At 36.2% G+C, this 24569-nt stretch overlaps 1 protein-coding gene across 1 annotated transcript in view; it reads left to right on the top strand.

Annotated features, from left to right (window-relative positions):
• The first annotated feature begins 640 nt into the window (after window positions 1-640).
• The window catches only part of ZNF782 (zinc finger protein 782), a 44864-nt gene continuing 20935 nt past the window's right edge, over window positions 641-24569 (top strand). Inside the window, 3 exon segments of the mRNA XM_013048356.2 lie at window positions 641-744; window positions 2056-2111; window positions 6204-6330. Of these exon segments, the coding sequence (XP_012903810.2) occupies window positions 732-744; window positions 2056-2111; window positions 6204-6330 (196 nt within the window). The 5' untranslated portion in view covers window positions 641-731.

Genomic DNA, 24569 nt, shown 5'->3' with positions numbered 1-24569 from the left:
AAAAATTTGTTGAAAGAGAGAATTCATCATACATCCTACATACATCTACACCTGCAGCATCTGTCTTGACCCCCAGTAGAAGCTCCACACTGGGCTCCAAGGGCACCAAGTCAGAGCTCACAGGTCCGGTGGTTGTAAAGGGACAAGGTAGAAGTCCCGGGTTGAAAAACTGTAAAGATTATAATTTTACAGAGTTATCATTTCAATCCTAAACACCTCGTCGTCATGCCTTTTTTTTTTTAACAAAATCATTTTTCCTACATAACTTCGAGGGTTTTTTTTTTCACACTTCATCTAAGTAACCGTAATTTTAATATTTTCAATATCCGAACCATATTCAAGTTTTTTCATTGCCTCCAAATAACCTGAGGGGGGAAATGTTATTTCAATAGGGATTCAGTAGAGGAGCACCCTTTACATTTGGTAGAATTCACATTTCACCCTTAATCTCTTCGGGCTCTGACAGAACCTGAGTTAGAGAATTTTAAGAACAGCAGTCTCTAATTTTCTAAAAAGAGGAAATGCCAAAAAAGAGTGACTTTAACAGTGGCCGCGGAGGTCTATGGGAAATGTAGTCCTGACTTCTTAGCTTCCCCGCATGGCACTCTGGGAAGGGAATTCGGGGCTCCTTCTGCGCAAGGGCAGCCGTAGCTCCGCCTCCTCATTCGTCTAATCTTGGACTGCAGGAAAGCGCTTTGAGAGAACCCCCGGGTCTACTCGGAAAGTAAAGGATGAGAGCATGCGGTGAGAGTGCAGGGAGCTCTCTATGGGAGGGGCGCCCTTGTGTCTAGGAGCAAGAAGTCTTTGGGATACCCCTGGTAGACGCCTCGACCAGCCCTCTACCAACATTAGGCCGGTGGGAGTGTTGGGGGATGTAGGGGGAGATCCCCGGCCCTCCGGCTCCGGTCGCGCAAGTGGGTCTGAGCCCAGTCTTGAGTAGGGGCTCCGTACTGTCCTGGATGTGTAGGGACAGTGTGGTTGGGCACGCCTGCAGCCCGACTTAGTGTCGGTGCGAGGCAAAGTGCGTCTGTAACGCTGATGGTGACCCTGAGTGCGGTGAGAGCCGGAGCACGGGAGTCAAAAAGGCCCGGGTAAATTTCCAGCAGAGGCTATAGAAGGAACCTGGGTAAGATTCGGGTTTCTCATCTCAAAATTGTATTAATACGACTGTTCTAGGGAGTTGTTTTGAAACTTGGATCTAAGTCATCACTTTTAAAGTATTTAGACAAGTACCGGGCACTACGCACTGCGTAAATGACAACTGCTTTCACAGTTAGAAGACACTGTTGTTTTCATTGGACGGTTTATCATAACCTCACAACTACTTAAAATAAACAAACGGACAAAAATTAGAAAGCAACCCAGGCTCAGCTTGGTGAAACGATGTGCCCAGGTCACAAGCTAGCAGTGAGGGAGTTTGGATTCAAGGGCAGGTGTGCTTTACTTCCAGTCTTAAGCATTGTCTAAATATCACACCTGCCTGAAACCAGCATCGCAGCGTTCATAGCACTAAGCAAAGTGGCCTGTCCCCAGATCCCCAAAGATATAAGGGAAGGTGAATGTAGATGAACTTTGATCATATGTCAGATATATTCTGGTATTTTTAGTGTCTCTTCAGGTCCCTTCGGTCAGAAAGAGGTTCCTAGCCTGTTCAGTATTTTCAGGCTGTCCTTTAAGTCTGATATTATAATGAATTCCAGGACTCTTGGTTTTGCCCCTAAAATGAGTTCTTAGGTCTCAATTATGTTGTCTCATCCTTTGGCGTACGCTGATTCAACTAATCTGTTGCTTTGTGTTAGTCACGAGGAAACATGCATTATTATTAAATCAATCAAGCAAATTTTATGTTCGCTCAGTAAAAAATTGCAGAATTAAGCCCACAGTAATTTCAGAGTCACACAAAGACAAGTGGTACATGATCTTTCTCATTCCTTTTCAAGGTCCAGAGGGTCCCAGGCCTATGGGGAGGATGATCCTCCAACTGGGTTGCTGAGATGTGGGGCGGTGTAAAACAGGCTAGATCTCGTGACCTCTATCTTCTTTCTGTCCCCTTAGCTGAACCACAGTTCTCTACACTCTCCCAAGATCCACAGAAAATGAACACACCTCAGGTGAGCTTTTCATTTATTCCCTACTTAGTATTGTAATGGATTTTTGAGGTTTAGACAGATCCAGGTATTAAATGAAAAAGGAGATCTAGAAATATGTCTTGAACCAAAATGTACGCTGTTTGACTATCAGCTGTGATGTTTTCTTTCAGCTTTTGGTAGGTAACCTTTGTTAGAGTAGGGTTACGTTCCATCCATGTACCAGGTTGCTAAGATTTCATGTTAGTCATGAATATGCATTGAATTATCTATTGTCTCTTCTGTATGGATTGGAATAAAACTAAAGCTTATTTTCTTTCATCTGTGAGTACTGTAAACAGTATAACATATTTTCTATATTAACTTAAATTCCTGTATGGAGCTTAGTTGCTAAAAGTGTGGTAAGTTGCTTCTTACATATTTTCCTCGGGCCTTTTGCTAATAATGTATTCAGGGTTTATGTTTCTGTATCCACAAGTTGGATTAGACTATAGTTTTTTGTTTTTCTGTCCAATTATGGTATCATGGTCATAGTCTTATGAAAGTAAATGGAGAACTTTTCTGCTCCTTTTCTAGCAATTTAGATGAGAAAGTTGTACTACATGAGGGTTTTTGTGAAATTTGTACATACAGATTTAGACCTTTAGAAGACTTTAGCATAAAGACTCTCTGGTGTTGACTTATCAGGCATAAGTCTATATGGCATTTGTATTTTTTTCTTTTATTTTCAGATTTATTTATTTGAGAGAGAGAGAAAACTTGGGGGAGGGGCACAAAGAGAGGGAGAGAAAGAATCTCAAGAGGAGTACTTGCTCAGCACAGAGCCCAACACAGGGCTCGATCCCATTACACTGAGGCCATAACCAAAGCTGAAATCAGGAGTTGGATGCTTAACTGACTGAGCCACCCAAGCACCCCTGTGTTTTTTCTTAATACAATTTTTGATACTACATTTTCATAGAGAATTGTTCATTTTATTTACATTTTTAATGTATTTTCATGAGCTTGTTGATAGCATTCTATTAGTTTCAAAGTCTTTATCTATTATATCAGTAATCCCTTTTTTCAATCAGCTTTTAAATTTTATTTTAGCCTAAAGGCTGCTAATCAGAAAAGGACAGAATATGTTCTACTTGGCCCAGTCTGAAACCCGGAATTTCGGGGTCTGAGATTCTAAATATTCTATTTAGACAGTGAACTCTAAATATTGGGAATTGAGGGACATATACTGGTCCTATTTGTGCTCTCTACCTTTGCCTACCTACCTGTCAGCACCATTTGTTGACAAAAATATACTTCGTCCATTGAATAGTGTTGGCATCTCTGTGGGAAACCAGTCCACAATGCATGTAGGGTCTCTTTCTATTCTCTGTTCACCTCTGATGATCAGTGTAATCCATTTGCTAATACCAGACTATCCTGATGAGTGTCTCTTTACAGTAACTCTTGAAGTCAGATAATATAAGTCTTTCAACTTTCTTCTTTTTTAAAATTGTTTTGGATAGTCTAGGTCCTTCGCTTCTTTATAGAAAGTTTTAAAAATCTTGTCTGTCTCAAAGACACTTGCTGAGATTTTGATTTTGAGAGAGTGCACACGAACAAGGGTGAGGGATAGAGGGGTAGAGGGAGAGGGAAAAGCAGGCTCCCCATTGAACAGGGAACCAGCTGTGGGCTCAATCCCAGAGTTCTGGGATCATGAGCTAAACCAAAGGCAGATACAACCAACTGAGCCACCGACATACCCCAAGGCAGTTGACTTTTATGTCAAATCTAGGAGTTTTTTCATTAATGTTCCTGGATTTTCAGTCATAATTGGGCATTTCCCACTCTAATGTAAAATAATTGTTCTGTGTAGCCTTCTGGAATTTTATTTTATTTTTTACAGTAGATCCTGAATACATTTTGATATTTATCCTGCTCGGCGGTACAAGATAGTAGTCTTTTCCCAGACGGACAACTAGTTACCCTGTGATATTTTAGTGTCCAGACTTTTCCTCATGCATTTGAATGATGTCACTTGTATTCAAATAGGAAATTTACTCTGCTAATCATTCTTCCTATTACACACTTGGTTCTAGGTCCTGTTCAGTTTAAGTTTGGATGCCTTTTTAGGCTCTCATCACTTCCCTGCTCGGGCCCACGTCTGTGTTTATATTAAGTTGTGGCCAACATTATCCTGTTTTGCTTATCTAATACTTTCCTACCCTCTATCTTCCAGAATTTGTTCAAATTTGGGGGGTTTCTGCTGGGTCATTTCTCTCTATTCCTCTTTTGTCATACTTTTATATACTTGCTTCGTATTTCCCTGTGTTTTTAAAGGCAGAGAGGTAAATGTGTATGCTCAGTCTATTCCCTTGAACTAGATGAATCATGCTTTTAATTATTTTTTCTTTTAATTTCCATTACTCTAATATTTCCAGTTTTTCTTTCTAACATTTCAGAATTCTTTCTCAGCCTTCACGGCTTTTCTTTTTCTACCTGCCTCTTAAATTTTGCTATTTCCTCGAATTCTCTACTTAGTCTTTTTTGCTCCTGTTTTTCTGTCCTTTTTGAGTCATCTCTTTTTTCCGATGACTTCAGTTAGCCATCTTAATGACTGCTATCTCCTAATTCCTTATTTTCATTTTAGACCTCTGTCCCAAAATCATGCAACCAACAATGAAATAAATAATTCCCCCTATATTTTCAATAGGTATTTTGAGTGCAAACGAAGAACATCTGTCTCACAATGACCCAATCTCTGACTCTACTTAATTCTTCCAGTCTCTGCAAATGGCATCCATATTTACCCAGTTGTTTGTGCAGCATCTCTGTAGATAGGTGCACAGGAAAATAATGAGCAGATTTTTGTTTCCTGTAAGGATTAATTTCCCATTCTTCATCTTTGCTTTAATGTAAGTCATCTTTACATTAGTTATTTTGTTTTGCTGCTTAAGACATTATCCACCTTTCATATAGAGCAATGGTTCCTAACTGGAGGTGATTTGCACCCCAGGAGATGTTTGGCAGTGTTTGGAGATATTTTTGATTGTCAGAACTGGGATGTTGATGACATCTAATCAGTAGAAGACAGAGATATTGATAAATACACTAAAATACACAGGACAGTCTTCCACAAAAATAGCATTATCTGGTCCACAGTGTCAGTAGTGCCAAGATGAAGAAATCCTGTTTTTTTTTTTTAATTGTTATTTTAGCCACCATGAAATACATCATTAGTTTGGTTTTTTTGATTTTTAAACTTTATTTTTTCAGTGTTCCAAGTTTCATTGTTTATACATCACACGCCATGCTCCATGCATTACGTGCCCTCCTTAATTCCCACCACCAGGCTTACCCAACCTCCTATCCCTCCTCCTCCAAAATCCTCAGTTTGTTTCTCAGAGTCCACAGTCTCTCATGGTTTACATTGTTAGTTTTTGATGCAGTGTTCTAAGAGTCATCGTTTATATACAATACCCAGTGTATTGCCTAAATACATATTGTACATAAACAAAGAAATCCTATTCTAAAGCATATTATAATTCATATTTGCTCCTGAAATATGAATCTGGTGGTGTGTAATTACTTCCCCAGTCTCACATGTATTCTCTTCATTAGTTCTGCACACTAAATACATATTGTACATAAACAAAGAAATCCTATTCTAAAGCATTGCTCCTGAAATATGAATCTGGTGGTGTGTAATTACTTCCCCAGTCTCACATGTATTCTCTTCATTAGTTCTCTATTACCCCAGCAGAGATCTCCAGACTGGTATGTGTAGACTCTACCAGGTGCTCAGCATAATCTGTTGGTGTGGGAAATGCAGACAGGAATCCTCTTTATAATAATTTTACCTTAAAAAATAAGTCACTAGTTTTCTCATGATATTAAGTGGCAATATATGTATATAAATTAAAAATAAATATAAATAAATCAGAGCATGAGAATTTTTTTTAACTTATCATGAGTATATGCCTGAAATATAAGACAGAGTTGAGCCATGATAGTCATCCTTTATAGCATTTTGTTTTAAACTCTAAACAGTAAAAACAGTAAGACTTAGTTTCCAAAAATTTTTTTTCCATGTGCCTGATTCTGGCCCTCAGATTGATCAGAAATGTGCTGTTGCAGGCAACAGTGTCATTCAAGGATGTGACTGTGGAGTTTACGCAGGAGGAGTGGCGACAGATGGACTCTGCTCAGAGGACCCTGTACAGAGATGTGATGCTGGAGAACTATAGCCACCTCGTCTCAGTGGGTGAGCAGACCTTACCACCCTTTTGACTGCATGTTCTAGTTTTCTTTTTTCTTTTTAAAATGTCAGTCACTCTTGTTGAGGTGTGTTTAACAGAAAATAAAACTCGGGACTTTTCAGTGTTTAAGTCAGTGAGTTTTGAAAAATTATATAGTAGATTTTTATCATCAAACTCATAATTTGGAATGTTTCCATCACCCCTAAAAGATTCTTGTACCCCTTTGCAGTGAGTCCCCTGCGCCCATCCCTAACTCTCTTATCTCACTTAACACACTTTCTAATGCAAGCACTTTGCCTCTTCTCAGATTTTGTATAAATAGAATCATAAAGTATATACTCTCTATTGTCTGGCTTCTTTCACTTAGCATAAATGCTTTTGAGCCTCACGGATGTGTGTGTCTTCCTTTCAGTTGATAGATCCAGGGTCTTTCTTCCAGTCTGGGGCTATTATGAATAAAGCTGCTATGAACATTTATACAAGTCTTTGTATCAACATGTTTTAATTTCCCTTGTGTAAATACGTAGGAGTGGGTTAGCTGGGTCTTCTACTAAGTTTATATGTAACTTTGTAAGAAACTGCCAAATGTTTCCAAGTTGGCTCTACTGTTTTTCATGCCCATGAGCAATGTCTGAGGGTTCTCATTGCTCTTTGGTTACCAACATTTGGTTTGGTAAGTCTTACTATTTTTAACCATTCTACTTAAGATCTAGTTATATCTTACAGTGTTTTAATTTGTATTTCCCTGATGATTAACTATATGGAACCTCTTTTTATGTGCTTGCTTTTTTTTTTTTTTTTTTTTTTTTTTTTTTTTTTTTTTTTTTTGCTTTTTAACCAATAATAATCTCCTTTATTGGAGGGATCACATTTTCAGTTCCATTTTTTTAGTTTAGTTTTTGGGCTTTTTCATCTCAGAAGTTCAGACTTCTGTCTAATACATGTTTTACAAACTTTTTCGCTCTATCTTTGTCTCACCTTTTTAAGAAGAAAATGTTTTCCAGTTATTACTATTTTATACAAACTTTCAAAGAAGCTTTTTAATGATGATAATTGGCACAATTTTATTCTTCAAAAATTTCCCCTAGTGCTTATATCTTACATAACTGTAATATAGCAATGCTAGTAAATAGGCATTGGTACAGTGTGTATAAATCGCTCTATGCCATTTTATCTCATGTGGAGATTTGTGTAAACACCAAAACAATCAAGATATAGAACTGTCTCATGCTACCTATTTATAATCATACCCATCTCCTCTCCCACACTATCCCTAATCTCTACCAACTACTAATCCACTCTTCATCTGAATACTAGGTTAGTATTAGTTAGTACTAGATTAGTATTTCACTATATGAATATAACATTTATTTAGCCATTCATCTGTTAGAAGACATTTTATTATAAATAAAGCTGCTGTGAACATTCATGTTCAAGTTTTTGTGTGAACATAAATTATTATTCTCTGGAATAAACGCCTAGGAGTATGATTGGGGTTATATGGTAAGTATATTTCGCTCTTTAAAAACTGCCAAACTATTTTTCAGAATGGCTGCACCATTTTGCATTTCCACCAGCAATATATGAGAAATCTAGTTACTCCCCATTTTTCCTAGTATTTGGTGTGATAACTATTTTTTTAAATAGTGGTTGTAATGGGTATATAGTATAGCTCAACATGGTCTTAATTTGCATCTCCTTGATGGCTAAGGATGTCAAATATTTCTAATACTCCTATGCCATCTATGTATCCTTAGGAAAGTGTCTGTTTATGGCTTATATGCATTTTTCCATCTTCACTGCTATATAATGACAAAAAATATATATTTTAGCTGTACAACTTGATATTTTGATATATGTACACATTCTGAGTCAGTTGCCACAATCAAGCTAAATAACATATCCATGACCTGGCCTAGTTACCTTTGTTTTCTTGGCGGTGAGAACACTTAAAATCTGCCATCTTGGCAAATTTCTAGTAAACAATACAGTATTTTTAACTATCCTCAGATTGCTGTATGTATAGATCTTCATAACTTACTCCTCTTGCATAACTGAACTTTATAACCATTCACCAACATCTCCCCATTCCCTATCTCCCCAGCCCCTGGCAACCACCATTCTACTATCTCTCTATGAGTTTGACTCTTTTAGATCCACCAACATCCATATTTGTCTTTCTCTGTCTGGTTTATTTCATTTAGCATAATGCCTTCAAGATTTATCCATGTTGGGGCAAATGTCAGGATTTCCTTCCCCTTTTTTGGCTGCATAATGTTCCTGTGTGTGTGTGTGTGTGTGTGTGTGTACACATCTTTAATCATTTATCCATCAACAGTTAGATTGTGTCTTGGCTATTGTGAATAAAGCGGCAAAGAACATGGGAGTGCAGATATCTCTTTGAGATCCTGATTTCCTTTGGACATATACCCAGAAATGGAATTCCTGAATTATAGGGTAGTTCAAAATTTTTTTAAGATTTTATTTTTTAAGTAATCTGTACACCTAGTGTAGGGCTTGAAATTACAACTGCAAGATCAAGCTGTACCAGCTGAGCCAGCCAGACACCCCAGAGTAGTTCTATTTTTAGCTTTTTGAGGAACCACCACACTGTTTTCTGTAATGTCTGCCCCAGTTTACATCCCCACCAATAGTGTCCAAGGGTTATGTTTTCTCCACATCCAACATGTGTTGTCTTTTGTCTTTTTGATAATCATCGTTTTCTAACATGTGTGAAGTGATACCTCACTGGTTTTCATGTGCATTTCCCTAATGTTATATATACTATAGCTTTGTGTAATATATTTTGAAGTCCAGAAGTGTGATGCCTCTAACATTGTTCTTTCTCAAGATTGCTTTGGCTCTCTAGGGCCTTTAGCGGTTACATGAATTTTAGCAATTTTTTCTTTTTTTCTTTTTTTTTTCTCTGTAAAGAATACCATTGGGATTTGGATAGGAATTGCACTGAATGTGTAGATCACTTTAGGTAGTATGGACATTTTGAATAGTATTAATTCTTCAATCCATGAACATAGAATGTTTTTCCATTCATCTGTATCTTTAATTTTTTTTGGTCAGTTTTTTATAGTATTTAGTATACTTTTTAGTCTTTTATCTTCTTGGTTGCTTATTCCTAAGTGGTTTTAAATTTTATTCATTGTTAGTATATAGACACCGTGTTGATTTTGTATCCTCCAACTTTACCAAATTTATTAGTTTTAACAGATTTTTTTTATTGTCTAGGGTTTTCTACGTAGAGAATAGTGTCATCTGCAAACAGATAATTTTACTTCTTCCCTTCAGGTTTGGATGCATTTTATTTCTTTTTCTTGTCTACTTGCACTGGGTAGAATTTCCAATACGATGTTGAATAGAATTGGTGAGCGTGGACATCCTGGACATCCTTGTACTGGATCTTATAGCCTTCAATATTCTCCCCATTGATTATGATCTTTACTGTGGACTTTTCATATATGCCTTTATTGTATTGAGAACATGTACTTCTAGATCTGTTTTGTGGAGAATTTTAATCATGAATGAATGTTGAGCTTTGTGAAATGATTTTTCTCAGTCTTTTGATATGATCACATGTTTTTATTTCTCTCATTTCTTCATGTGGTGTATCACACAGATTGATTTGCATGTAAACAGCCTTGCATCCAGGGATAAATCCTATTTATTCATGATATAATGATCCCTTTAAATGTGCTGTTAAATTCACTTTGCTAGTTTTCTAAAAATTTTTGAATCTTTGCTCATCAGGGATATTAGCTTATAGTTTTCTTATGACGTAGTCCTCTGATTTTAGAATCAAGGCAATGGTGACCTCATAAAATGAGTTTGGAAATGTTCTTTGTTCCATTATTTGAAAGGCTTGAAGAAAGATTGGTATTTAAATGTTTGGCAGAATTCTGCAGTTTAGCCTTCTGATCCTGAGCTTTTCTTTGTCAGGAGATTTTTTATTAATAATTCAGTCTGTTTTATTTATCATAGGTCTGTTTAGGCTTTGTCTTTTATTTTGATTCAGGAGTATAGGTTGTATATTTGTAGGAATTTATCCATTTCTTCTACATTAATCAATTTGTTTGCATAGTTGTTCATATTAGTCCCTTGTGATCCTTTTTATTTCAAAGGAATCTCTTATTATATCTCCTCTTTCCATTTTCTTTTTACTTGAGTTGTCTCTTTTTTTAGTCTAGTCTAAGGGTTTGTTCATTTTGTTTACTTTTTTCAAAATACCAACTGTTAGTTTTCCTGATTTTTCTATTCTGTTCTCCATGACATTTATTTCTGCTCTAACCTTTAATTTTTATTATAAAAATATTATTTTATTTTACTTTACCTTAGTTTATTTTAGTTTAGTTTAATTTAGTGATTCATCAACGAGTGCTCATTATATCAAGTGCCCTCCTTAATGCCCATTACCCAGTTACCCCAACACCCAGTTCACCTCCCCTCCAGCACCCTCAGTTTGTTCCCTAGAGTTAAGAGTCTCTTATGGTTTGTCTTCCTCTGTTTTTGTCTTATTTTATTTTTCCATTCCTTCTCTTAATGTTCATGCTTTGTTTCTTAAATTCCACATATGAGTGAAATCATATGGTATTTGTCTTTTTCTGATGGACTTATTTCACTTAGCAAAATATACTCTGGTGCCATCCACATCATTGCAGATGGCAAGATTTCTCTCTTTTTGATGACCGAGTAACATTCCACCCTATATATATACCACATCTTCTTTATCCATTCATCAGTTCTTTATCCATTTGGGCTCTTTCCATATTTTGGCTATTGTGAACATTGCTGCTGTAAACATTGGGGTGCATGTGCCCCCTTCAAATCACTATTTTTGTATCATGATAAACATGATATTATGATAAACACCTAGTAGTGAAATTGCTAGGTGATAGGATAGCTCTATTTTTAACTTTTTGAGGAACCTGCATACTGTTTTCCAGAGTGACTGCAGCAGTTTTCATTTCCACCAACAGTGTAAGAGGGGTCCCTTTTCTCTACTTCCTCAAACATCTGTTGTGTCCTAAATTGTTAATTTTAGCCATTCTGACTGGTGTGAGGAAGTATCTCATTGTGGTCTTGATTTGTATTTCCCTGATGCTGAGTGATGGTGAGCATTTTTTCATGTGTCTGTTACCACTTATATGTCTTCTCTAGAGAAATGTCTGTTCATGTCTTCTGCCCATTTCTTGATGGGATATTTTGGGTTTTGAGTGTTGAGTTCGATAAGTTCTTTATAGGTTTTGGATACTAGCCCTTTATCTCACAAGACATTTACATATATATTCTCCCATTCTATGGGTTGCCTTTCAGTTTTGTCAACTGTTTTCTTTGCTGTGCAGAAGCTTTTTGTCTTGATGAGCTCCCAATAGTTCACTCTTGCTTTTGTTTCCCTTCTTCTTTGGAAATGTGTCTTGCAAGCAGTATCTGGGGCTGAGGTCAAAGAGGTTGCTGCCTCTAGGATTTTGATGGATTCCTATCTCACATTTAAGTCTTTGATCCATTATGAATTTATTTCTGTGTATGGTTTAAGAAAGTTGTCCAGTTTCATTCAGCATGTTTTTGTCCAGTTTTTCCAACACCATTTGTTGAAGAGACTTTTTTTTCCATTGGATATTCCTTCTTGCTTTGTCAGAGATTAATTGACCATAGAGTTGAGGGTCCAGTTCTGGGTTCCCCGGTCTGTTCCATTGATCTATATGTCTGTTTTTCTGTCAGTACCATCTTGTCTTGATGATTATAGCTTTATAATACAGATTGAAGTTTGGAATTGTGTTGCCTCCTGTTTTGTTCTGCTTTTTCAACATTGTTTGGGCTTTCTAGGATCTTTTTTGGTTCCATATAAATTTCAGAATTGTTTGTTCTAGCTCTATGAAAAATGCTTGTGTTCTTTTGTTAGGGATTGCATTGAATGTGTAGATTGCTTTGGGTAGCATAGACATCTTAACAACATATGGTCTTCTAATCCATGAGCATGGAATGTTTTTCCATTTGTGCCTTCCTCAATGTCTATCATAAGTGCTCTGTAGTTTTCAGAGTACAGATTTTTATGTCTTTGGTTAGGTTTATTCCCAGGTATCTTATGGTTTTTGGTGCAATTGTAAGTGGCATCAATTCCTTGATTTCTCTTTCTACTGCTTCATTATTGATGTACAGGAATACAACAGACTTATGTACATTGATTTTATAGCCTGCAAATTTGTTGAAGTCCTCTATTAGTTCTAGCAACTTTTTAGTGAAGTCTTTTGGCTTTTCTACATAAAGTGTCACGTCATCTGTGAAGGGTGAAAATTTGACTTCTTCTTTGTCCATTTGGATGCCTTTTATTTCTTTTTGTTGTCTGGTTGCTGAGGCTAGGACTTCCAGTATTATGTTGAACAACAGTGGCTAGAGTGGACATCCCTTCCATGTTCCTGACCTTAGGAGAAAAGTTCTTAGTTTTTTCACCATCGTGAATGATGGCCTTTATGATGTTGACATATGTTCCTTCTATCCCTGCTTTGCTGAGAGTTTTTATCAAGAAAGGATGCAGTTTTTTGTCAAATGGCTTTTTCTGCATCTGTTGAGAGGATCATTTGGTTCTTATCCTTTCTTTCATTAATGTGGTGTATCATGTTGATTGATTTGCAGATGTTGAGCCACTCTTATAGCCCAGGAATAAATCCTACTTGGTGCTGGTGAATAATCCTTTTAATATACTGTTAGATCTGATTAGCTAGTATCTTGTGGAGAATTTTTGCATTCACCAGAGATATCAGTCTGTAATTCTTGTTTTTTTGTGGGTCTCTGCCTGGTTTGGGGATCAGTTTAATTAATACTGTCCTCATAAAGGGAATTTGGACCTTTTCCTTCCATTTCTATTTTTTGGAAAAGTTTCAGAAGAATAGGTATTAATTCTTTTTTAAGTGTTTGCTAGAATTTCCCTGGGTAGCCGTCTAGCACTGGACACTTATTGTTTATTGGGAGATTTTTGATTACTACTTCAATTTCCTTGCTGGTTATGTGTCTGTTTAGGTTTTCTGTTTCTTCCTATTTCAGTTTTGTTAGTTTATACATTTCTAGGAATGTATCCATTTCTTCCAGGTTACCTAATTTGTTGGCATATTGTTACTCATAATACTCTCTTATAATATTTCTTTGGTGTTTGTTGCGATCTCTCCTCTTTATTTATTTATTTATTTATTTATTTGACAGAGAGAGAGATGACAAGTAGGCAGAGAGGCAGACAGAGAGAGAGAGAAAGGAGGAAGCAGGCTCCCTGCTGAGCAGAGAGCGCAATGCGGGGCTCGATCCCAGGACCCTGAGACCATGACCTGAGCCGAAGGCAGAGGCTTAACCCACTGAGCCACCCAGGCGCCCCTATTTATTTATTTATTTATTTATTTTATCTCTCCTCTTTAATTCATGATTTTATCTGTTTGGATCCTCTCTCTTTTCTTTTGGTAAGTCTAGCTAAGAGTTTGTAAATTTTTGTTAATTCTTACAAAGAACCAACTCCTTGTTTCATTGATCTGTTCTACTGTTTTTTTCTTTATTTCTGTTATTATTGATTTCTGCTCTAATCTTTATTATTTCCCTTCTTGTTCTGGATTTTAGCTTTATTTCCTCTTATTTTTCCAGCACCTTTGGGTGTAAGGTTAGGTCATGTATTTGAGACTTTTCTTGGTTCTTGATGAAGGCCTGTATTGCTATGTACTTCCCTCTTCAGACTGCCTTTTGCTGCATCCCAATGGATTTAGACTGTGTATTTTCATTTTCATTTCCTTCCATGTATTTTTAAAATTCTCCTTTGAAGTGGCGGGGGTGTGGGAGGTTAGAGTACCAGGTGGTGGGTATTATAGAGGGCACGGATTGCATGGAGCACTGGTTGTGGTGAAAAAATAATGAATACTGTTTTTCTGAAAATAAATAAATTGAAAAAATTAAAAAAAAATTCTCCTTTAATTTCCTGGTTGACCCATTCATTCTTTAGTAGAATGTTCTTTAATCTCCATGTATTTATGCCCCTTCCAAGTTTTTTCCTGTGGTTGACCTCAAGTTTCATAACATTGTGGTCCAAAAATATGTGTGGTATGCTCTCAACCTTTTTGTACTGGTTGAATCCTGATTTGTGACCCAGTATGTGATCTATTTTGGAGATTGTTCCATGTATACTGTAAAAGAATGTGTATTCTGTTGCTTTAGGAGGAAATGCTCTGAATATATCTGTTAAGTCCATCTGGTCTGGTGTATCATTCAGAGTCTTTGTTTCCTTACTGATCTTCTGCTTAGACGATCTGTCCCTGGCTATGAGTGGAGTATTAAGTATTATTAACTTAACATATTAGTATTATTGCATTAATATGTTAGTATTATTGCATTATTCTCAATGAGCTTCTTTAAGTTTGTTATTAACTGATTTATATGTTTGACTGCTCCCATGTTGGGGACATAAATATTTATAATTGTTAGATCTTCTTGTTTGATAGACCCTTTTATTATGATAGAGCATCCTTCTTCATCCATTATTACAGTCTTTGATTTAAAATTTAGTTTGTCTGATAAAAGGATGGCTACTCTAGCATTGTTTTCATGTCCATTAGCATAATAAATGATTCTCCACCTGCTCACTTTCAATCTGCAGATGCCCTTGCATCCAAAATGAGTCTCTTGGGTTTTTTGGTTTTTGTTTTGTTTTGTTTTGTTTTTTTAATCCATTCTGATACCCTTTTTCTTTTGATTAGAGCATTTAGTCCAGTTTACATTCAGAGTAATTATTGAAAGATACGAGTATAATGCCATTATATTACCTGTGAAGTCACTTCCTATAGATTATTTCTGTTCCTTTCTAGTATTTTTTACTTTTGATCTCTCTTTCTGCTCAAAGGGTTCCCTTTAATATTTCTTGCAGGACTGGTTTAGTGTTGATGAACTCCTTTAGTTTTTGTTTGTCCTGGAAACTTTATCTCTCCTTCTATTCTAAATGACAGTCTTACTGGATAAAGTATTCTTGGCTGCATATTGTTCCCATTTAACATGTTGAATAAATCATGCCACTACTTTCTGTCCTGCCAGGTCTCTGTGGATTGGTCTGATGCCAGCCTTTGTGTCTGCTCTTGTAGGTTAAGGACCTTTTTTCCTGAGCTTCTTTCAGAATTCTCTCTTTATCCTTGTATTTCGCAAATTTCACTATGTTATGTCATGGTGTTGACCTGTTTTTGTTGATTTGGAGGGGAGTTCCCTGTGCCTCTTCGACTTGAATGGCTCTTTCCTTCCCCAGATGAAGGAATTTCTCAGCTGTAATTTGTTCAAATAAACCATCCACCCCTTCCTCCCTGCTATTCTTCCTCTGGAACTCCTATGATACTATTTTGCTTTATGGAATCTCTGAGTTTTGTCTACATTCATGATCTAGTAGTTTTCTTTCCCTCTTCAGCTTCATTATTTCCATAATTTTATCTTCTTTATCACCTGTTTCCTCCTCTGCTACTTCAGTCCTGGTAGTGATTTTATCCAATCTGTTTTGCATCTCAGTTACAGCATCTTTTAATTCTGCTTGGCTAGTTTTTTGGTCTTATCTCTGCAGTAAGGGTTTCCTCTGGTGTCCTCTGTGCTTTTTTCAAATCCAGCTAGTAGTCTTATGACTCTTGATCTAAATACTTGCTCAGATATCTTGCTTATATCTGCTTTAAGCAGGTTCCTTGCTGTGATGTCTTCTTGACCTTTCTTTTGGGGAGAATTCCTCCATCTTGTCATTTAGGCTAAGTTTCTATCTTTTGCATGTTATGAAAGCTTATTATGTTTCCTGCACCTCAGAGTAATGCTATATTAGGAAGAGATCATACAGCGTGTAGGGCCTGGCAGCTCAGGAGGTGTGCTGTGTGCACTGTGCTGTTGTGTTTTAGCTGTTCTTTCCCACTGGTCCATCCCCTGCAGAGTTCCACCTAACCTGTTTGCAGTGGGAAGTGTTTGGACGTTGATCTAGGTGTGTTTTGATTTGTTTGTTGAAAAAAAGTCTGATCCTAAAAAAGAGAAAAGGAAATAGAATAATAACACCGACAAGAAACCCCAGGCAGACAATAAGAAAAACTATAAGCCTGACTGAAAAAGGGAAAGGGAAAAAAATGAAAGAAAAAAGGAAGCCTGACCCAAAATAAAAGAAGAAGAAGGAGGAGGAGGAGAAGAAGGAGAAGAAGAAGAAAGAAAGAAAGAAATCTTAGATTAGTAATTTCTTTCTTCTTTCTATTAGGTGCACTTAATGCTATAAACTCTTCTCTGAGTGCTGCTTAACTGCATTATACAAATTTATTTTCATTTAAAGATATTTTCAGAATTTCTCTTGTGACTTATTTTAGTGCATTATTTAGAAATATGCTGGTTAATTTCCAAATATTTAGGAATATTCCTGCTGTCTGACTGTACTTGATTTCCTATCTACTTCTGGGTTAATGGGAAAACATATTGTTTTAATTTGTACACATTTAAATTTGTTAAAATATGGTATGTGACCTAGAATGGGTTCTCTTTTGGTGAATGTTTCATGTATACTTCAGGCAAATGTGTATTCTTCTGTTGTTAGAATAGCCTTAATATATGTGAATAGGTCCAAGTTGGTCGCTAGTGATGTTCAAGGCATCTATATCCTTAGGAATCTGCCTTCCTAATCTATCAGTGTTAACAGAGTAGAGCTTAACGCTCCAAATCTAACAGTGAGTTTTGTTTTATTTCTTTTCTGTTTTATCAGTTTTTGCCTCATATATTTTCAAGCTCTGTTTTTAGGTACATAAATACCTAGAACTGTTATGTCTTCTTAAAGAGTCAACCCCTTATCAACCCCTTATCAGTAGGTAATGCCCTGGTAATATGTGTGATGTTTGGTAATCTTCTATGTTTTGAAGTGTTCTTTCTCTGAAGTTAATACAGTTCAATTTTTTTTCTTTGTAAGTGTTAGCATGATATATTTTTCTTTTATCTTTTACTTTTTAATCTATCTGAGTCTTTGCATATTAAGTGTGTTTCTTATAGTCCCAGCATAGAGTTCCCTTCTACCTTTTTTATTTAACCTGACAGCCTCTTTTTTTGGGGGGGTGGGGGGATTTTTAGACCATTCACATTTGTGGTGACTAATGGATGTAGTTGGATTAAATTTTCTGTAACTTTTCTAGTCACTGAATTTGTTCATTGGTTTCCCCACCAATTCCTTTTTCCTTTTTGCCTTCTTTGCTTCCAAGAACATTTTATATGAATCCATTTTATTCTTCCTCTTGATGTATCATTTATACTTCTTTTTAAAATCTTTATAGTGGTTGCTTGTTATTGACATTATACATTTTTAAAAGTAATCTTGTGTCCATTCTACAACACCATAATCATACCACTTAACATATAGTGCACATATTTTATACAGAGTTAGGTTCTGAGATCACTAGCCAATCTCTTTCCTCTGTTATACTGTCCAAAGTCTTCATATGTTTACCTTATATATTATATCTAGGATTTCACATGGATTTAAGAAGAGGTACAGAGTGATGTCTAACTAATTGTATCTGGAACCATCAGCCTCTGAAATTTTCACACTTAAGAATTGACTTTAAATTTAGTGTGATTTTTTAGGTATGGGAAATATTTATGTAGTTCAAAAACCCAAACTCTGTTAAAAGGTATGTTCAGAGTTTTCTCATTTCCATTCTTGTCCCTCTGTTCATTTCCCTCCTGTCCTACTTTTATTGCTTTCTGATTTTTCTTCCAGTGTTTCCTTTTTGCAAATATAAGTAATTACATAATTCCTATCTCCCTTTCTTTCTCCCACATACTATTCTGCTTCTTTATTTTTGACTTTATACTGATTACTCATTATTTGTGTGTAAACTCTTTTTTTTTTTTTAAGATTTTATTTATTTATTTGACAGAGAGAGATCACAAGTAGGCAGAGAGGCAGGCATAGAGAGAGAGAGGAGGAAGCAAGCTCCCTGCTGAGCAGAGAGCCCGATGCAGGCTCAATCCCAGGACCCTGAGATCATGCCTGAGCCGAAGGTAGCGGCTTAACCCACTGAGCCACCCAGGCACCCTGTGTGTAAGCTCTTATCTATATTTTGAATACATGGTCTTCACTTGTGGGTGGATGCAACCCAAGTTTATTAACTAGTCAATGATGAACATTTGGGTTTTTTTATTTTACTGTTATTACCAGCAGTGCTATAATGAATAACCTTGTACATATATTATTTTCTAACTGTGCAGGAATAGATTTAAGATAAATTCCTAGACATGAGATTGTTGGGGAAAAGCTAATGTATCTGAAATATTTTAGTGCCCCAAATTTATATTTCTTAAAAATAAATGTGATTGTATTACTATTTTACTAAGAACATTCACTGGCTATTGATTGCTTAAAAGTTTCAGAATATGGCTCCAAGAAAATATATTCTCTTGATTCTCTTCCACATCTTGTACTATGTGCCCTCTTGTTTTCTTTGTTGCAACCTTATTGATCTGTTTTTAGGACCTGGTGCTCACTGTCTTCTTTTCTTACAAGGATCTTGGTACTTGCTTTTATCCCTGTTTGGAGTGCTTCTATTTCTTTATTTTAGTTACTCCTGCACTTCCCTTAAAGATTTTCTCAAGCCTCGTTTTATCTTAACATTTCTTTTTCTTTGAGTTTGAAAACTTTAATGAAAATAGTAAATAATCAGTGAACCCCTCCCCACCCAACTTCAACAAATAGCACACATTTTTTTATGGAAAATTTATTGAGCTCCCTCAAGTCAAGTATTGCTGTTAGAAATATTGTATTGTATGTTTTTGATTGCTTGTGCTTACCAAATTTGCAGAATTACATTTGTTTATGTAATTTATTTGTAATTTGCCCAAGAATGCTGAGCTTCCTGAAAGGAAACATTCTGTATTTTGTTCATAATTATTTTTCTAGTACTTAGTCAAGTACTTGACTGAGTGTTCAGACTATCCTAGGAAAAGGCTGTGCTATTAAATAGTTGGAGAATTGCACAGGTGTCCCCGAATAGGGAGTATTAAGTAAATAGTTATATTTTAATTCTATTTCTTCAAGATCACATACTGTAACCTATAAAAGAAGGAGATACACTAAAAGATATAAATTAAGGATTTGTTTTAGTGACTTGATACACAATTTTTACAAGCTAAAGGAGTGCTAAGAGAAATTTATAGCACTAAATGTTTACATTAGAAAAGAGAAAATGGGGACGCCTGGGTGGCTCAGTTGGTTAAGCAGCTGCCTTCGGCTCAGGTCATGATCCCAGCATCCTGGGATCAAGTCCCACATCGGGCTCCTTGCTCCGCAGGGAGCCTGCTTCTCCCTCTGACTCTGCCTTCCACTCTGCCTATGCTTGCTCTTGCTTGCTCTCTCTCTGACAAATAAATAATAAATAAAATCTTTAAAAAAAAAAAAAAAAGAAAAGAGAAAATGTCTCAAATCAGTAGTGTATATAATTTCACATTAAGAAAGTATAAAAGAGCATGGTAAACCCAACTTCAGCAGAAGAAAAACTCAGTGGAAATCAATGAAATTGGAAACAGAAAAACAATAAAGAAAAACCAGTGATAGAAGATGATGAAAAGAATAATAAAACAAACTTCTAATAACAGTGAATGAGATAAAAGAACACAAATGGTCAATATGACAAATAAAATAAGGATATAAAAAACACAACACCGACAGACTCCAAAATTATAATAAGAGAATATTGTAGAGAACTCTATACACATAAATCTGACAAGTTTTAGATAAAATGGAATAATTAGTAGGAAAGCAAAAATACCACAATGAACCCAACAATGATAATTTAAATAGTCCTATAACCATTAAGGAAACTGATTTTGTAACTTAAATACAAAAGAAAGAAAAGGACCAGATATTTTTAATAAAGAATTATTCCAAACATTCAAAGAAAAATAAACACAATTTCCACACAATCTGTTCCAGAAAATAGAAATAGAACAATTTCAAATTAATTTTACAAGGTCAGCATTATTCTGATGTGGATACTAAGACAAAGATAGTACAAAACTATAGACCAATTTCTCTCATGAAAGAGATGTAAAACTACTTTTAAAATATTAGCAAATGGAATTTAGCAATAAATAAAAAGGATTATGTGACATGACCAAGTAAGGGTTATTCCAAGTTTGCAAGACTGATTCAGTGTTCAAAAATCAGTCAGTGTGGTCTACCACATTAGTGGGTAAATAAGAAAAACTGCAGAATTATGGCAGTAGATACAAAAAATATTTTTTGACAAAATTGAACATCCATTCATAAGAAATACTCTCTGAATACTAGAAGTAGAGGAGAGCTTCCTCAAGCTGATGAAAAATGTCTGTAAAAGACCTCCTGCTGAGTAATATCATCTGGTGAAAGACTGGATGCTTTCTAAGATTGGAAAAAGGCAAATATGTCTTTTCTCACCACTACCAAGAAAGTTTACCAAGGTCCCAGCATAAAAGAACATATAAAAATATTTTATAAGCCAGCAACTGATAATAAGAAAACAAAGTAAAATATAATGCCATTTACCACCACTCAAAATAATGAAATACTAAAGTATCAATTAAGCAACACTTGTACAGGGCTTTTATGCTGAAAACTATATAACCCTGATGAAAAAAATCAAAGTTCTAAATCAGTGTATATAGTTTGTTTAGGGATTGCAACATAGTAAAGATATTAACCCTTCAGAATAGGTAACTGATACAGTAAATGTAAATGTTAAGCCAAGCAAGATTTAAAAAAACACAACAGCATTATTCCAAATTTATATGTGAAGCCAAAGTAACCGGAACAGATAAAACAATGTTGAACAAAAAATATAATGTGGGAAGCATTACTGTCTGAGTTAAAGAACACAGAAATTGACCCCTAAAAATACAGCTAACTGGTTTTTGAGAAAGGAAAAGACAGTTCAATGGGAGAAAAATAATGGTACAGAGCCAATGGATATCCACAGGCAAAAATTAAAAAAAAAAAAAATATATATATATATATATAAATATATATATATATCAATGTAGACATAACTATACAGAATTTAACTCAAAATGTACTGCAAATTTAAATGTAAATGTAAAATGACATAATTTTTAAAATTTGGAGAAATTTTTGGACCAAAAACTTGGTGAATCAAAAACACTGATAAAAATTGAACTTCATCAAAATTAAAAATTTAGACCTTGGAAAAACCTGATACAGAGGATGAGAAGACAAGTCACTGATAAGTGTGAAAATCATATTTTTGACAAAGAACTCATTATAAACTTACAAAATTCAATAGTAAAAAAAAAAAAATTAACAGAAGGAAGGAGGGGAACACTTCCAAAATAATTTTATGAGACCAGCATTACTCTAATACCAAAACCAGAGAAAAACACCTCAAGAAGGAAAATTAGAGGCCAATATCCTTGATGAAATATATGCAGAGTCCTCAACAAAATGTTAGCAAACTAAATTCATCAATACACTGAAAATCACAGAGCATGCTAAAGGGGAATTTATTCCAGAGATGCAAGGATGGGAATGGTTCAATATCTGCAAGTCAATCATTAGGATATATCACATGAACAAAATGAAGGATATAAAAATCATGTAATTATATTAGTATGCAGAAAAAGCATCTGACAAAACTCAACATGCACTTATGATAACAATTCTCAACAAAATGGGTACAGAGGGAATGTATCTAAACATAATGAAGGCCACATATGACAAGTCCACAGTTAACATCATAGTGAATGGTAAAAAGCTGAAAGTTTTTCCTCTAAGATTAGAACAAGGATGCCTATTCTCACCATTTTTATTTAACATCCTCTTGCAGCCCCTAGCCACAGCAGTTTGGCTAGAAGAAGAAATAAAAGGCATCCAAATTGGTGAGGAAGAAGTAAAACTGTCACTATTTGCAGATGACATGAAACTATACATAGAAAAGACTAAAGACTCTGGAAAAACTGCAGAATATAAAAAATCACTATGTAGAAATCTGTTGTGTTTCTGTACACAAATCTACTAGTAGAAGGGGGAAAAATCACAGTTACAATAAAATTTTTAAAAAAGAATAAAATACCTAGGAATAAATTTAACCAAGGAGGTGAAAGACACACCATACACGGACAAAAAAAGACATTATACACTGACAACAATAAGACATTGATGCAAAAATTGAAGAGAAATAAATGGAAAGATATTCTGTGCTTATGGAATGGAAGAATTGATATTGTTAAATAGTCCACACTACCCAAAGTAGTCTGCAGATTCAGTGCACTCACTATCAAAATTCCAATGACCTTTTTCACAGAACTAGAAGAAACAATTCTAAAATTTTTATGGAACCACAAAAGACCCCAAATCGCCAAAGCAGTCTTGAGAAAGAACAAAGCTAAAGGCATCACGTAACATTTGACATTGAAAACCAAAGAGGCCAGATTTCCTGAGTTCTTACAATCAATGGAACTTAACATCTGAAACATTAAAAATCAGTGGCCTAACATCTGAGAGAACAGGGGGATGAGAGGAAACAGTCCCCACCCAAATAGCCCTGCAGTGATATAGCATAGGAGTAGTGGTTTGAAAATAGCATGGGGTCTATCAGATGGAAGATTTATTTACTAATCTCAGAGCCTGTGCTGGTGGGACAGGAATCATTCAGTGACTTCTCCAGGAATAAAGGAGTTGGCAGGCACCATTTCCCTCCCCCACCCCACCCCCAGCATAGCAACCTGTGGGAACCAGCACAGTGCCAATACTCACTACCTAACTTGCTAACAGTGCCCACTTCACTCCCATTCCCCTATGGACATGTGACTTCCAGCAAGGCCTCAGCACCAGTTCTTTTCCCACAGAGGACCCTCCCAAACCTTTTGTTAACACTGTGCATCCTACCTTCAACCTCCATAGTCTGTGCTTCTGCGGATCCACCCCCCTCCAATACACTCCTGGCCAGAGCCCATCCAAAGTACTGTGACAGTGCTGGCAGAATGTAAGCAACCACAGCAACAGGGAGAAAGACAACCACATACTGGGGGAAGATATTGGGGTATCTGGGGGTATCTACTACAGGTCCCACCTACCAAGGAAAACTTCTCGGGGGACAAAACAGGGAAAGTGTCCTGCACTTCAGTACTATTGCATCTCTGGCAAATAACTGGTCCGACTCTCATCAAGCCTAAGGAAGCCCCAAAGTGATCACTATCACCACAGCAACTAAACCCTGCCTACAACAAATAGAGAGATGTTGAAGACAACTGTCCAAGGAAAAAGTGCCTCAGCCACAAAAGAAAGCACAAGCAACACACATAGGAGGCACCTCTGGAGTACTAGGTTCTCGTGACCAAGGGACACTCCACTGCAGGGCACTACAGAATCCCTTTTTCATAAGGCAACTACTTTTAAGGGCAGGAAATGCAGCTAATTTTCCTAACACATAGAAACTACACAGAAAGTTAGTCAAAATGAGGACACAGAAGCATATGTCTTAAATGAGAAGACAGGACAAAATCGCAGCAAGAGACATAAACAAAATGAAGATAATTAATATGCCTGATAGAGAAATTAAAATAATGGTCATAAAATTACTCAAAGGATTTGATAAAAGAGTGGAAGACCTAAGAGCTCCCTTAACAAAGAGGTAGAAAACATACAAAAGAACCAATCGAAGAAGAACTCAATAAATGAAATTAAAAATCATTAGAAGGAATGAAGTAGACTAAAGGAGGCAGAACAATGGATGAGCGACCTGGAGGAAAGCAATCAAGCTGAACAGGTGAGAGAGAAAAAACTAATATAAAATGAAAATAGATTTAGGGAACTTGGCAACACCTTGAAGCATATTAACACTCCCATTATATGGATACTCTATACCTCCATAGAGTATATATACTCTATAAGAGTATACTCCTATAAGAGACTGATTTCAGAACTAAAGACACGGGTACCTGGGTAACTCAGTTAGGCTTCTAACTTCAGCTCAGGTCACGATCCCAGAGTCCTGGAATTGACCCCTACATCAGACTCTGAGCCCATTTCTCCATCTTCCTCTGCCTGCCAGTCCCCCTGCTTGTGTACTTATGCTCCCTCACATGTGGTCTCTCTCCCTGTCTGTCAAATAAGTGAATAAAATCTTTAAGAAAAAAAGAACTAAAGGGATGCCTGTGTGGCTCAGTTGGTTAAGCAGCTGCCTTCGGCTCAGGTCATGATCCCAGCGTCCTGGGATCGAGTCCCATATCGGGC

The sequence above is a fragment of the Mustela putorius genome, unplaced genomic scaffold, assembly GCF_011764305.1.
Source record: "Mustela putorius furo isolate JIRA1106 unplaced genomic scaffold, ASM1176430v1.1 tig00000876_pilon_pilon_pilon, whole genome shotgun sequence".
Lineage (NCBI taxonomy): Eukaryota > Metazoa > Chordata > Mammalia > Carnivora > Mustelidae > Mustela > Mustela putorius.
This window is presented reverse-complemented; position numbering and strand designations above follow the sequence as displayed.